The 16,469-nt window shown below is 43.7% G+C and overlaps 1 protein-coding gene across 6 annotated transcripts in view; it reads right to left on the bottom strand.

Annotated features, from left to right (window-relative positions):
* Positions 1-8,457, bottom strand: part of LOC115169821 (ATP-dependent 6-phosphofructokinase, platelet type) — a 54,019-nt gene extending 45,562 nt beyond the window's left edge. For 4 of the 6 annotated variants that reach the window (XM_029725812.1, XM_029725816.1, XM_029725810.1 and 1 more), the window contains exon 1: positions 8,185-8,457. In XM_029725812.1, coding sequence (XP_029581672.1) covers positions 8,185-8,278 — 94 coding nt within the window. In that variant the 5' untranslated portion in view covers positions 8,279-8,457. The remainder of the gene's footprint in view (positions 1-8,184) is intronic. The other 2 variants (XM_029725814.1, XM_029725815.1) reach the window with 2 other exon arrangements.
* Between the last annotated feature and the right edge of the window lie 8,012 nt (positions 8,458-16,469).

The raw sequence follows: 16,469 nt of genomic DNA, 5'->3' as shown, positions 1-16,469 counted from the left end.
AGAGGGGGGGACCGCAACGGCGATCACCAACCAGGACATCCCCTGGCCCTTCCTGGGGTACTTTACAGCTTCCAGGGAACCTACCAAGGTACGCCACTAGAGGAGACCGCATCGGCGATCACCAACCGGACATCAACTGCCCATCCTTGTGGTGGACGGCTCCGCTTTCAGAGAGCCTACCAAGTTCAACCACCAGAGAGGACTGCAACGATGATCTACCAATGGGACATCACGTGGTCATGATTTTATGTTGATTTGTAACTTGCAGGATAAACAAGATCCAAACCACCAGGGGGGGTATGTCATGACGTTGGCCTCTTTGGGTACAGGAAGGACAGTTGACCCCCTCCCCTTTGTACCATCACCCAACCTACCTTCCCCCCAACCCAGGGTTGTAAAAATTCCAAGAGGAGAATCTACTACAACATGTTTCATAGAGAGACAAAGGAAATTCTTCCAACTCATAGAATTGGAGAACCTAGCGACATGTGTGTTCTGGAGAAGATATGGAAGATTGATGAAGACTCCAGCTACGAACTGATCCGCTTGGTACAATTTTGTGATACTCAGAAGAGACAATATAGCCATATTACCCTAAAACGGTCTACATGATAGCCTCAGCGATGAGACTGAATCCACATGGTTGTATACAATGTATTATTAAGGATAAAGCTATTTGTAATACATTGAGATGCTATGTACTGATGTTAATGTGATAGAATTATATTTCTGTAACCAAGTCTAGCTCAGTCATAGGCACGCCACCAGGGACACATACAGGACCAGGCGTCATTTGACAAGCCTGTTCTCTGGGCACTATAAAACACCCCCTGATTTACATTTCTACAGACCAGGCCTCCACTCCATCGTGAGTTTGGCCCATAGGTTTGACCAGCCAAGTACTCTACTGAAAGTGAACCATACCACATGGTTAACTTTTAGACTATCGATATCGACAGAATAAGAACAAGTCTTTGATATTAATTATTAGTCTGCAGCTAAGTAAATTATATCATCGAACGCGAAGACCAACCACATCCATTCTATGATGTCGCTCTGACAGATCCATTCTAACCGAGAGAGAGAGAGAACGCTGACAAACTCTCCATCAGAACAAAACTCAAGAATCCCGACTACACATGACTACACATGAGCATAAATATATATTGATTGCAAATGTTCCCGAATGAGTGAGCCTTCAATTGTCAATTGTTAATATTAATGAACTCTGTGTAACTTCTCAGCTTACCGTTTTATGACCCATTGTCTAACAGACCAGCCATGCTTGTTAGCCATTAGGGCACATTCCTCTACCCATCATTTGTGACGATAGTTGCTGTTTGTATGTTTTCTGTTAATTACTTAGTGTAGTAAATAAATGATTTTAAGACAATTGATGTATGGATGATTTTAGTAAAGACTGGGTTCATGCAGATAACCAAGAATTTACAACTTTCATGATAAGACTGAAACAACATACGGGTTAAGATTGACTGCTATCGATGTAAAATATTACTAAGTATTTTAAGAGTTTATTCAGAGGATAACAGCTCTATAAACGTTCTTCTGTGGTGCCCCGACTTTCTAGTTAATTACATTTACATGATTAGGTTAATCAGGTAATATTAATTACAGAGAAATAATTTTATAAATTAGCATGTCATATCACTTAATCCGGCATAGCCAAAGACACGACAAAACATATGTCTCCGAATCCCTGCATCAGGCGTACATTCGGTCCTCCACTTCACCCGTCTCCTCGAGTTTCTTTTTTGTGAAGAAGGAGGGAGGTCTGCGTCCGTGTATTGACTATCGGGGTCTGAACCAGATCACTGTGAGGTATCGCTACCCGCTACCACTCATAGCCACAGCGATTGAGTCAATGCATGGGGCATGCTTCTTCACCAAACTAGATCTCAGGAGCGCTTACAACCTGGTGCGTATCCAAGAGGGAGACGAGTGGAAGACGGCTTTCAGTACCACCTCAGGGGACTATGAGTACCTCGTCATGCCATACGGGTTGATGAATGCGCCATCAGTCTTCCAAGCCTTTGTAGACGAGATTTTCAGGGACCTGCACGGGCAGGGTGTAGTGGTGTATATTGATGACATTCTAATATACTCCGCTACACGCGCCGAGCATGTGTCCCTGGTGCGCAGGGTGCTTGGTCGCCTGTTGGAGCATGACTTGTACGTCAAGGCTGAGAAATGCTTGTTTTTCCAGCAATCTGTCTCCTTCCTAGGGTATCGCATTTCTACCTCAGGGGTGGAGATGGAGAGTGACCGCATTTCAGCCGTGCGTAATTGGCCGACTCCCACCACTGTAAAGGAGGTGCAGTGGTTCTTAGGGTTTGCCAACTACTACCGGAGGTTTATCTGAGGTTTTGGTCAGGTAGCGGCTCCCATTAACTCACTGCTGAAGGGGGGCCCGGTGCGTTTGCAGTGGTCGGCTGAGGCGGCCAGGGCTTTTAGTCACCTGAGGGCTCTGTTTCCTCGGCTCCCGTGCTGGCCCATCCGGATCCCTCTTTGGCGTTCATAGTGGAGGTGGACGCGTCCGAGGCTGGGATAGGAGCGGTGCTCTCTCAGCGCTCGGGTATGCCACCGAAGCTCCGCCCCTGTGCCTTCTTCTCGAAGAAACTCAGCCCGGCGGAGCGAAACTATGACGTGGGGGACCGGGAGCTGTTGGCTGTCGTCAGGGCTCCCAGAACATAAAGGCAGACGCATTGTCCCAGCTGTATGACACAGAGGAGCGGCCCATGGATCCCACTCCCATACTCCCCGCCTCCTGCCTGGTGGCGCCAGTAGTGTGGGAGCTGGACACGGACATAGAGCAGGCATTACGTGCAGAGCCCGCTCCCGTCCAGTGTCCCGCTGGGCGTCTGTACGTCCCGTCTGCTGTTCGTGACCGGTTGATCTATTAGGCCCACACGTCACCCTCCTCTGGTCATCCTGGGATCAGTCGGACAGTGCGCTGTTTGAGCAGGTGGTTCTGGTGGCCTACATTGGCTAAGGACGTGAGGGTTTATGTTTCCTCCTGCTCGGTGTGCGCCCAGTGTAAGGCTCCTAGGCACCTGCCCAGAGGTAAGCTACACCCCTTACCCGTTCCACAGCGGCCTTGGTCGCACCTGTCGGTGGATTTTCTGACTGATCTTCCACTCTCACAGGGTAACACCGTGATCCTGGTCGTTGTGGATCGTTTTTCTAAGTCCTGTCGTCTCCTCCCTCTGCTCGGTCTCCCTACGGCCCTACAGACTGCGGAGGCCTTGTTTACACACGTCTTCCGGCACTATGGGGTGCCTGAGGATATAGTATCTGATCGAGGTCCCCAGTTCACGTCTAGGGTCTGGAAGGCGTTCATGGAACGTCTGGGGTCTCGATCAGCCTTACTTCAGGGTATCACCCGGAGAGTAATGGGCAGGTGGAGAGAGTGAACCAGGATGTGGATAGGTTTCTGCGGTCCTATTGCCAGGACCGGCCGGGGGAGTGGGCGGCGTTCGTGCCCTGGGCTGAGATGGCACGGAACTCGCTCCGCCACTCTTCCACTAACCTCTCTCCCTTCCAGTGCGTACTGGGGTACCAGCTGGTTCTGGCGCCTTGGCATCAGAGTCAGACCGAGGTTCCTGCGGTGGACGACTGGTTCAGGCGCGCGGAGGAGACATGGGAAGCCGTCCGTGTCCACCTTCAGCAGGCCGTGACGCGCCAAAAGAAGAACGCAGATCGCCACCGCAGTGAGACCCCGACCGGGTCTGTCTCTCGACCTGAAACCTGCCCCTCCGCCTGCCAGAAGCTGGGTCCGCGGCTTGTGGGGCCATTTAAAGTCCTGAGGAGAGTGAACGAGGTTTGTTATAGATTACAGCTTCCACCCGATTACCATATTAACCCCTCATTCCATATGTCTCTCCTCAGGCCGGTGGTGGCTGGCCCGCTCCAGGAGTCTGAGGTGCGGGAGGTTCCTCCGCCCCCTCTGGACATCGGGGGGCCCCGGCGTACTCCGTTCGCTCCATACTGGATTCGAGGCGTCGGACGAGGGGCCTTCAGTATCTCGTGGAGAGGGAGGGGTACGGTCCGGAGGAGAGGTGCTGGGATCCGGTCGAGGACGTGTTGGACCCTTCAATGCTGCAGGAGTTCCACCGTCTTCGTCCGGATCGCCCTGCGCCTCCCCCTCCGGGTCGTCCCCGAGGCCGGTGTCGATGCGCTGCTGGAGCCGCACGTCAAGGGGGGCGGTACTGTCACGACTTCCGCCAAAGTTGGTCCCTCTCCTTGTTTGGGCGGCGTTCGGCGGTCGAAGTCACCGACCTTCTAGACATCGCCGATACACTTTTCATTTTCCATTGGTTTTGTCTTGTCTTCCATCACACTTGGTTCCAATTCCATCAATTACATGTTGTGAATTTAACCCTCTGTTCCCCCCCATGTTCTTGTCCGTAATTGTTTGTTGTAGTGCTGTTGCACTGTATGCTGGTATCTACCGGGGTTTGTTTGACCCATTTATTGTATTATTCTGTTGACGGTGGTTTATGGTTATTAAACACAACCGTTGTAAATCAGTTTCCGCTCTCCTGCGCCTGACTTCTCTGGCGCCAGTAGCATCGCATTATAGAAGGTCAGCATCAGTGGCTTGTGAAAGCCAGGAGATGGTAAATGTGTTTATGTTAATTAACGGTCAATTACCGTGAGCCCGACAGTTATTTTCGTGACCGCCACAGCCCTAGGTGCGACAGGAGGTTGCTATCCGGTTTTGCAATAAAACAAAGGTCTGGTTGAATTTATTCTGCCACTGTATTATTGTCTCGGCCTTGTCTCGGTCGCAAGACATATGAATTAACAGGTTATAGAGCAAACAACACAATTATCACAACACATAGGTTATAATATAGCTTTTTGGGGGCTTGGCTTCCCCAGTGATTTTACCCACGCACCGCAACTGACAGCAGATACAGATACAGTAGGCTATTGTTGCAAATGTACTACAGTATCATAAATTCAGTGGAAATCTCAGCTTGCTGTAGTCTGCCAATAAGATAGTCCATGTAAAGAGAGTACAATATTGTTAGTGAATGACAGCCAGGGCCAGGCATGGAACAATGAAGGGCTGAGTCACACTTATTACTACCACAGTCCTTTACTGATATGTCAGTTGTGTTTCACATTATAGTGACGCATAGAGGTAGCCAAATTTCTCAAATCTGTGAGATGTAGGCTACATTTCAGAGTTGAGAAACCCAGGGGGCAAACTCCGCTACTTGCAGCGCCTCACGTAGGTCTACCCTACTCTCATCCCCATCCTCCTCTTCACGTGCTTGTCTGCCCATTAGTCATGCCATGCGCGCTACAATAGTCAAGATGTGTTTTAATTGACAGCCACCTCTCCTTGTGTCCCATAAGATGCACTGTGGCTGTGTCCCAAATGGCACCCTTTCCCTGTAAAGTGCACCAATTTTTATCAGAGCCCTATGGGCCCTGGTCAAAAGTAGTACGCTATATTGGTAATTTGGGACACAGCCCCCCGCCACTTCCTGCCAGGCTGGCACAAATGTTAACCTTATCCTCAGAGGTTTTAATGCACAGGGAACTTTATAATGATAGTCACATTGAAATAGGCTGATATAAAATTAAATACATTACAATATTGATAGGCTAGTATGCAGTGGCAACCCATCATTCAGGGCAGGTGGGGCAGAGCCTAAAAAAACGCCTGTTTTGCATGCTATTGTGGCATTAATAAGTGCTAATATCAGTTTGCAAACAATGTAAAAAATTAAAAAGAATTGAGTTAATAAAGCCGCACACAAACATGGTCTGTTTTTTGCTTTCTTGAGTAAGGCAGCTCCAAAATTAAGGTGTTTCAGCCTAGATCAGTGCTTTCTGTGATGGTGGGGCAACCAGCGGAAAATACGGAGCGTAGGGGTTGGTAATGTTCTCTAGTTGCGCCGTGATTGGCTAAGTGTTCTGTCACTCACGGGGACACTACGTCACCGCAAAATCTATGGAGAGAACTCGAAAATTCTATCCCCTTTGGTGCTGACATACAGTTACATTAAAAGTGCCCATCAAAGAAGGCTCAAGGTCATTGACCACAGATAAAATGACATCAAATCACGTTATATCTACTGTAGCTTTGACTGGACTGATCATGTCAACATCAAACTTTCAAAATCTTGGTTAGCAAGCTAGACAAGCAGTCATCGTTATGAGTCAAGTCGACAATCTACTGGCAAATCCTTTTCATATGAAGATAAATTATAGATAAAATGTATCGGTGCTCATCGGCCATTTAACATAAACATTACATAACAAGATGGAAATTCAACAATGAGTGGTTTGGAAGGAATCAGTGGCTAACTGCAAGCATTGCTAAGCAATCACTAGCATGCTATTCAGTGGAGTTGGTGTTTTGTCCAAGTCTGGGTTTAAGGGTCTCTTTTCCAAGCTTAAAAGGATACAAATTCACATTCAACAGACTTCAGTGAGTTCAAGAGAACTGGGAACGCTGAAAAAAAATAGCTCGGACTGGGAATTTTTTTTTGAACGATCATCCAACTCGGATGTGAGGAACTTGGACTTCTTTCTAGAGCGCCGACCTGAAGATCACTGACGTCATGAATCGGCCTTGTTTTTTTCTGAGTTCGCAGTTGTCTTGAAAGCACCATAAATCCAGAAAATGACAGACTTTGATGACAAAATTTGCCACAAAAAGGACCGCCGTGCCACCTTCCTGTTCAAGTGAGCACTGCACAACAAGGTGAGTCCAAAAATGTATTGTATGCTGCTGCATAAATGATGTAATATGCCAGGGAGATATGTATAATGTAGCTAAGAAAGTAATACTAACTGTATGTTGTGTAATAAGCTGTTATTAATAGCCCATGTGCCTCACCCTAATAATTTGGTCCCTTTCCCCCTCATAACTTAGCCTACTGTTCTGACTTGGTGGTGCACATGTAGCCTATAGCCTGTTTTAGAGAAATGTAATCATTGAATATTGTAAGAGCTTTCATTGTCTGCTTATATGCCCCCTTTATTTATCCCACGGTTCTGTCTTGGTGTACAGGGAAAATACTGTAAGAATGGCCCATGTTCTTAATTCTGTTACTGTACATTTCAAAAGTGCTGAACAAATAGTTATATTGACTACGTCAGTCCTAACTCGCTCATTAATGTCTTAATCGAAATGACGGATCGCCTCTTATCCGCTCGTTGTCCCCTTATGCTATAGGTTGTACATCTCAATTGTTAGTAGAAACCACATTTGTTTAAGCAAGTCAACTATATCAGCTGTTTTTTTAAGGCAGTAAATGAGGCTGAATTAACTGTTTACCTGCCAGACAAGGCTCCTTTGATAGCCAGGTGTAGCAGTGGTAAGGATTCACTCCATGGTGCTGAAAAGAAAGCTCTGCTGTTAGGACAGCTTTATGTAGGCCCTAACAGTTTGTGGGCACCGTTTGTCACGGTTATTGTGCAATTAATGTATTGTTTAGTGTTGTGTTGTGTCGTGGCTTTGCTGGCATGGATCCCAATTTTTGTTGTTGTTGAGTTTGCCCCACCAAGATTTACATGCTAAAATCGCAACTGCTACTATGCACATATGCTTAGCTCTCTGCAATTGGCATGTTGAGTTTAACATCCAGGGCGTGCGCCTGCAGACGTGATGACATATCTGCGCCATAGGTTATCAACGAATGGAATTCCGCAATGCAGGCTTCAGTGTCGGATAGTGCTATCCGGGGTTCTTCGGACGTCCACACTCTTACCCTAACCCCAACCTTAACCATAAATATCCCTTACCGGATAGCACCGACCCTCCAGTATGATACACTTTTTTGCTCCGTGTTTTTGTTGATTACAATAATGCATAATCTCCCTTTTCCAATGGTGTGACAATTCTAACCAAAAATAGACTACTAATTGCCTACATACTCCACAAATAATGTTATTATGAATTTTTATTTCATGTTGAACAGCTTTTTTTGGTCAATACTCAACGAGCCTACATTATATTTTGAATAATTAAGTCAAACATATGATGACAAAATACTGAGTTCCTTTAGGCTAAACACAATGACAGCACTTATAATACTGATAACTCGACACTTTGTTTCCCTTTTAGTATCGTAATGACTACACAATTCCAGCGTTTGTTACAGTATCACTCTAATCCACTTGTAGCCTAACAGTAACTGATACCTTGAGCATCTCCTCCGCTTGTCAGAACGCCGATGGATTTTCCAGCACCGGAAAGATTCTCAAAGAATTTCTTGGTGTCCTGCCGCTTTGCCATGGCTCCCTCTTCTATCCTTCACAAGATTATATACGAAAAGTCGTATTTGTTGTTGGTATGTAGGTTTTGAAATTAAATAGGTGTCGGTATATGAGAGACCGACTGTAAATGAATGCAGTGGTTAACGCCCCCTTCCTTTCCCTGCTTCACTGACCCGCTTCTGACAGTCACCGATGGCAGCAGTGAGGTCATGGCTAGATGGGATACAGTTTGTGTCAAATTAAAGTCTAACGTATAATTTTTTTGGGGGGGGGTTAGCTAACCCTAAACCTTTTCATAACCTTAACCTAATTATCATAACCTGATAAATTAATTATCTTAACTTGCTGCTTAAATAAAATACGTTAAATTCTGATATAAACTGTATCCCATCTAGTCAAAAACCCAGCGGAGAGCCCATAGAGCGATCTCCAATAATTAATTGACAGCGGTGTCATCCAATAGAATGCTGCATCACGTATATTCCTCAAACTATTCTGACCAATTGGGCCGTTAGAAATTACTAGCGCGACAACGATGAGGTAGGGACAACGATGAGGTAGGGACTAGGAACAGTTAAACAGGAAGCAATGAAGTAGCTGGCATTTTACTATTTTTGTATTTATTTTTTATAAATCTGTCCATAGGCATAGTTGAGTTTTAACCTCAAAGTGAATGTACTATGTAATGAAATATAGTCTCTAATATTGTCTGATTATAACTATTTTGTCCTGCATCACTCCTTCAGCCTAGACCTACTGCATCATATTACATAACCGACCACAGCCCTATCATGAGCAAGAAACCAAGATGGCATCTCAGAGACTCAGATGATCCGCTGTCATACTAATAATGATGTCACTAAAGGTCACATAGCCCCCACCAAGCTTGTTACCATCCAGGCATCCTTATTTTCAGATTTCGTCCAGACTGAAATGATACTACTCTGGAGAGGGGTGGCTATAGAATGTTTATGTGAAGACACAATTGCTTGGCCAGAAAAGAGAGGGGCACACCTACTGGTGGAAAGGACGTGGATGATGGAGAACAGACACAAGGATAATATGTCAGTAGCATGCAATATTCTTCTGCCCCAGACCACATTACCTAATTAGTTGTATTTACACAGGCCAATTTTGATACTTTTTCCACTATTTGGTATTTTGACCAATCATATCAGATCTTTTCACATCAACTCTTTTTCAGAGCTGATTTTACTGGTAAAAATACCAATTAGTGAACAAGTTCAGATTGGGCTGCCTGTGTGAACGCAGCCATACTGACACAACGCTATTGTCTGCCTAAATGTTATATTATTCCTGGAAAGCCTCTCCTTACAAAGCCCTCAAATATTAATGAAAGTCCAGGTGGGGGAGTAGTAGAGCCTTTTCGTGTGTATGTTATTCTCTGAGTCGATATGACAAGCAGTGATGCAGAACTTCTAAATATAGAGTAGCCTTGGGTCAGGCTGGTGCTGGGGGTGATGGAGAGGGAGAGGAGGGGGGGGAGCCCACACAGCTCTTGGAATGCCATGGTCTGATATTGCACATACAGCACCGAGCCGTTTTGGTACTGCATGTCACAATGAGCAGTCGCTCGTTGACAGGCTTAACTGGCCTGGAGTTAGTGCTCACCCAAGATTAGGTTCTGGGTGCTACTCATAATTGCTCATATTGAGTAAACATCTCCTTTGTTTTAATGGCCTCTCGCAGGTTGGTTGTTCAGTGTTGGTTATTTAACCCTGTCAAAAAGGGCTAGCAAAGCAGGCGTGAAAGTCCTCTAAACACTGGGTCTGAAATGATTTGACCAGCGTTGGTGTGATACTGATCGATTTAATAAATACATCAGCATATTGTCAAAAAATGTAAGAAAAAAAGACCACTGTTTTCCTCAATTTTACTGTTTTCCTTAATGTGCACATGAAGTCCAAATTCATGACTTTTGTCATAGCATTCCAGTTCTTTGGGGGTTTGTTTGTTGATGCATTTTTTAAATTTGCATCTGTTTTTTTACTGTCAGTAAAGAGAGACATCTAGTGGCATATTGCATCTCTGCAGGCTGTTGTGGCCTTTTATGAATGTACTCTGCTTTCCAACCAGAAAGGGGAGCTCAACCCCCAAAAAATGACTCTAAAATTAGACTTGGGAAAACTATGAGTGGCTTATCTTTTGTTGCTAGGACCAGGTTTGGGTAGGTTACTTTCTAAATGTAATCCGTTACAGTTGCTAGTTGCCTGTCCAAAATTATAATCAGTTATGTCATTTTTGGATTACCCAAACTCAGTAACGTAATCAGTTACTTTTGGATGATTTTCCCCTTGAGGCATTAGAAGAAGACAAAAAGGACCCATCAAACACATTTGGTGTGTCATCATAGTGGTCTCTTATTTGTGGTCAGACTCGCTCAGGTGGAACAAACTTAAACTTGTGCCTTTTTTCAATGCTGAATTCAATGTCATTGAGAAATCAGAAAGGTGTCATAATGTTTTTTTTTCTCGAAAACATTCTTTCTGAATTTTAAAGTAATCATTTAGGGTTTTTTTTAGTATCTGTAATCTGATTACAATGTTTTTGTCACGCCCTGATCTGTTTCACCTATCCTTGTGCTTGTCTCCACTCCCGTCCAGGTGCCGCCCATTTTCCCCATTTTCTCCTGGGTACTTATACCGGTGTTTTCTGTGTGTCTGTTACCAGTTCGTTTTGTTTCATCCAGCCTGCTAGTGGTTTTCCCCTCGGTTCCTGTCTATTGATTGTGCCTGTTTTTCCCGGTTTTGACCTTTTCTGCCTGCCCTGAGCCTGCCTGACGTCCTGAACCTTTGCCCCACTACTCTGGATACCGACCTCTGCCTGACCTGACCCTGCCTGCCATCCTGTACCTTTGTCCCACTACTCTGGATTATCGACCCCTGCCTGCCTTGACCTGTCGTTTGCCTGCCCCTGTTGCTGTAATAAACATTGTTACATTTGGGTCTTACCTGAAATGTGATAGTAATCAGTTACTCCCCAAACCTTGCTGGGACAGTAGGATTTATCTGGAAAGACAACAACAAAAAAGGACCCCCAAATAAATACATTTTTCTGTCAGATTTTGTATCTGTGGCTGCATCTTATTGTCTTCAGGTTAAAGATGAGACAGACTGACTCTTTCTAGAACCAGCTTCTCCTAATCATGTAATCTTGCATCAACACACCCCATTTGGTGAGGCACAGGCAAATAACATCTTACATGCAGACTAAACATGAGATATTCAGTGACATGTATTCTCTATTTATATAGATAGTTGGCTGGAAATGTTGCATCTAGAGGATGATCATTCTCCTATAATCAACATAAAGTTGTCCTGCTTAAATGTCAAATGCTTGGTTCTGATCATCCCAATCTGAGGATTGTATTCATTAGCGCACATTGTTGTAAAACATTTTGCATGGAAAACAAGCTTTTCTTATTGGATAAATCCAAATGAGCCTCACAGTTTTGGCTCATTTGCTGCCATTTGGTTCCTAGTGAATACAACCCAAGCCACACATTCAAAGTTTACAAAAGTCAAGTTGCTCAAGTACAAAATGCCTAAATTTGCACATTTAGATGAATCTGGTTTGTGTTTTGCCTAAATCAGACAGTTTATGGTCCACTTCTGCTCTAAGGATCTATTATTATTCAGAGCATGAATAACTTTTTTTTTCTCGTCAGGTCAAGTGGTCAGGAAAACGCAGGGCCAAACCTATCAACTATAATTTTGATATTTTGTTTTTAGACAGCTGTAAATTATTTATTGTAAAACACATGAAATTAAGTAAATATTTGATAATGCAATAACAGAACATAAGAAATACTATGTAACTGTACACATCTGATCATCATGGGTTAGTAATAGAGACAAAGATACAGTAAGGAGTTTGGGAGATATGAAATTATACCTCACACCGCTAGAATTAAACTGCCAGTAAATATTTAATCACCAATTTGATATGCCTTTCAAATATTCAGGAAATGTAATCAAGCTAATCATAATCTTTACTCCGTGTCTTAATGAAAGATCCTAGAATGGAATTTTCAATCAAGCATGACATGATTAGTTGACTAGTGGCTCATAGATACAAAAAAACACCCTTTGACACCTGTCTCCATCCAAAATTTGAGGGACAAGGTCAAAATCTAATTCTGACAACTGCAGTAGGTTACATATGAAAAAAGGTTAGAGTCAGGTTTCATGCCAAATGCTGCATTTAACTAAATAGAAAGCATTTTACCTTCACATTTCCACTCTTATGCCAAATCTGGTTGGAAAAAAACTAAGAGAGAATAGAGAGCCAAACATTATAGGGTGAACATCTCTTTAAAGAGAAGCATTTTTCCACATATATTGGAGGAAGAGACACTTCCATTGGAATTGGGTCAGATCTATATTTTGTAATCTGCTTGGCCTCAGGAGAGCGTATGCAAGATGTTGTACCCCATTTGGCTGAGCGGCCCATGGGCTCATTGTGAGAGCAGCTCATCCCCCTGCCTATCCTCTGGGATCTCAGCCACTGGTTGGAGCATGTGTTCTATATTCCTTATGAGGCATGATGAGGCTTGCCTCTGATGCCAAAACAATGCTGATATCTCACAATGAATTCAATCTGAACTGAGGGGAAGAGAGGTCACATCACTATCTGTGTCCCAAATGGTACCCTATTTCCTACCTAGGAAATATTACAATATTACATATCCAGGCAGTTACAACAAGGTGTAATTCCATAGGTTGTCTAATACAAAATCTGGGTAACACTTTATTTTAAGGTACACATATTAGCCACTAATTTGTAGTTTATAAGTATGTATAGAGCATATCTGTGGCCACTCATGTGTGTCTGTCTCCTGCAGTCCTGTTGGCATAAACATAAGGTTGGTTTGTTGTCATAAACTCTTGTGATTCAAACTGAAACAATACAAATGGAAACTTCTGCAATGTTACTGTTACCATTCAGTGGATAAACCTGTCATTATGTTCATGTTTGTGCATCCCCCCATTTTATTCAAACCACACACAGAACCTTAACTCATAATGCAATCTTGAGAACTCTCTCATGTGGCCCTTTTTCAAATGCTTCCCTTTGGCTGATATCTGGAGGCATGTCACTGCTTGAGCTATTGCATGTGTCCCAATTGGCACCCTATTCCCTACATAGTACATTCCTTTTACAAGGGCTTATAAGGAGTATGGTGCCATTTAGGACACAGATATAAACTACAGCTAAAATAATCTTCATGCCGTGGAGAAAACTACTCGTGCCTCTCTTACGGTCTGTGTCCATGTGGAATAATTTCAGGATACAAGGGTAAGTCCCAACTTTGGGATGGAAGTGTCAAAAGTGAAGTGTCAAAAGTAGTGCACTAAATATGGCATAGGGTGAGATTTGTGACTCAGTATATAAAGGAACTGTGGGGTACAGACCACAGGAGGCTGCTGAGGGGAGAACGGCTCATAATAATTGCCAGAACAGAGCAAATGGAATGGCATCAAACTCCTGGAAACCATGTGTTTGATGTATTTGTTACCATTCCACTCATTCTGCCAGTCCTTACCGCGATCCTGTTCTCCACAATTAAGTGGCCACCAACCTCCTGTGGTAGAGACTAAAAACACACAAAGGCAGTGAGGTGAAATGTTATCTGGAAGAAGGGTTCTAAGGGGCCCAACACAAACCCCCAGCCAGAGCCAGAGATAAAGGAGGAGGTTACAGTATCAAACTAATCCCCTCGAGGAGGCTTATAGTTATAGTCAGCACCCAAACAACCTGAACCTGCATCTCTCCTCTCCATACAGCTGGAACTGAAACAAATATGACAGCCACAGTTAGAAAGGTATTGATATGGTATTGTTATATCCCTGTGTACAAAGTGTGCCATAATTGGAACAATAATTGGGATATGATTTATGATCATTATCATTTTGAGGACAATAATGGTATGTGACTGGCAGGGATTAAACACCTGTTAATTAAAAGTAAAGTTTGAATGGTATTTATTGGGAGGATTATTCAAAATAGGTATTATGACACAAATGACATGAGTTTGAGGATTGCATGAACCACCTTCAAACATGCATCCGCTGAAAAGTGATTGCTTCAGCATTCTTCATGGATGTGGTTTTTTAAAGCTGCGGATAAGTGATAGCAGGTAATGGTTCCACCATTACGATAATGACTGTTTGCAATGCATGATTCAGGCAGGAAAGCAAATATGATTGCCTTAAGCCTGAGTTTCCATGACCGGAAGAGGGGCTAAACTCTGAAACTATCAATGAAAACAGTTGCCTATTTACATGTCATGTGTTAATTAATTTGAATGGATGGTCACTTGATTGTTGTAAGAGAAAATAATAGTCATGACGCTTTTGACATTTCAGGCATATAAAGACAATACACTCAGGGTTGTGTAGGTTACTTTCTAAATGTAATTCGTTACAGTTACTAGTTACTGTACCTGTCCAAAATTATAATCTGTAACGTAATTTTTGGACTCCTCAAACTCAGTAACGTAATCTGATTACATTCAGTTACTTTTAGATTCCTAGCCCCCTTAAGAGGCATTAGAAGAAGACAAAGATGTATGTTTACCAATTGAACCACATCTATTGCAGGATAAATCAATGTTAAAGTTTACATAACTGGCCATATATGGATGTTACATTTTACTTTATGGGTTGGTTATGTAGGCTTGTTCTAACCAATTGCTTTCGACCACATATAATAATACGATTCAATTAAATCTTTACATTAAAAACCAAAGTCTATCAGAATTCCAGTCATTCCAATAAATGTTATACCCCTTGATCTTCAAGAATAGTACTTGGAAATATGGAAGTATAGATTAGCCAAATTGTTTTACCTGAGCATAACCCCAAACTAAGGATTTATTAGCCAGCACAACTCTGTTGCTTATGATTTGATTGGGCTCATTAATTTGAGTTGGAAAAATATATGCTGCACTCATGGAATGGCATGCATTGACCACTACTGAAAAGTGCTATTTACATGTGAAAAATGAATGCCATATGCTACATTTGCTATAGGCCTATTTTTTTACTTTTTGTTGGTGACACTTTGACATCTTGATGATATGCAGCTGTTTAAATAGACAGAGCTACGGATGCAACGACTGACCCGCCATGATATCTAAATTATTGTTTTAACCATATTATGAGGCTATACAGTGTTTGATTACATGTACAATGTTTACAAACATTTGTCACTCCCTGACCATAGAGAGCGTTTTATTCTCTATGTGTGTTAGGTCGGGGTGTGACTAGGGTGGGTAATCTAGGTTGTTTTATTTCTATGTTGGCCTGGTATGGTTCCCAATCAGAGGCAGCCGTTTATCGTTGTCTCTGATTGGGGATCATATTTAGGCAGCCATTTCCCCACTGTGTTTTGTGGGATCTTGTTTTGTTTTTGTGTAGTTGCCTGTGAGCACTCCAGAACCTCACGTTTCGTTTGTTCGTTTATTGTTTTGTATTTGCTGAAGTTTCACTTTATAATAAAGATGTGGAGCGCTACGTACGCTGCGCCTTAGTCCAGTTCTTACGACGATCGTGACAGAAGATCCCACCACAACAGGACCAAGCAGCGTGCCCAGGAGGAGAAGGTATCCTGGGCTTGGGAGGAGATCAAGGAGGAGAAGATATCATGGAGGGACACGAAAGCCTTCCTTGGAAGCAGACGCAAGGAGATAAGGGAGGACAGCGACGACGCCGGGGTTCGCGGCCACAAGGAAAGCCCAAAGGACAGCCCAAAAAAATTAATTGGGGGGGGCACACGGGGTGGTCAGCGGAGCCGAGGAGCGAACCAGAGCCAATTTGGGAGAAGAGGGAGAAATTGGAGGAGAGTGAACGGAGAGAGTCAGAGACCGTCAGTGAGTTGATGGAGAAATTGGAGGAGAGAGAAATTAGAGAGTTGTTGTGTTGGTGTATGATGCACGACATTTGCCATAAGGAGCGTGTTATCTGTTTGATGCAACCTGAGTCAGCTATCTGTACTCGTCCTGAGGAGCGTGCTAGCAGTCTGGTAAAAACTGTGCCAGCTCCACGCACCAGGTCTCCAGTACGCCTCCACAGCCCTGTACGTCCTGTGCCAGCTCTCCGCACTCGCCTTGAGGAGCGTATCATTTGTCCAGTACCATGTGTGCCGGCTCTATGCACCAAGTCTCCAGTACGCCTCCACAGCCCAGT

The sequence above is a fragment of the Salmo trutta genome, chromosome 31 (assembly GCF_901001165.1).
Source record: "Salmo trutta chromosome 31, fSalTru1.1, whole genome shotgun sequence".
Classification (NCBI taxonomy): domain Eukaryota; kingdom Metazoa; phylum Chordata; class Actinopteri; order Salmoniformes; family Salmonidae; genus Salmo; species Salmo trutta.
This window is presented reverse-complemented; position numbering and strand designations above follow the sequence as displayed.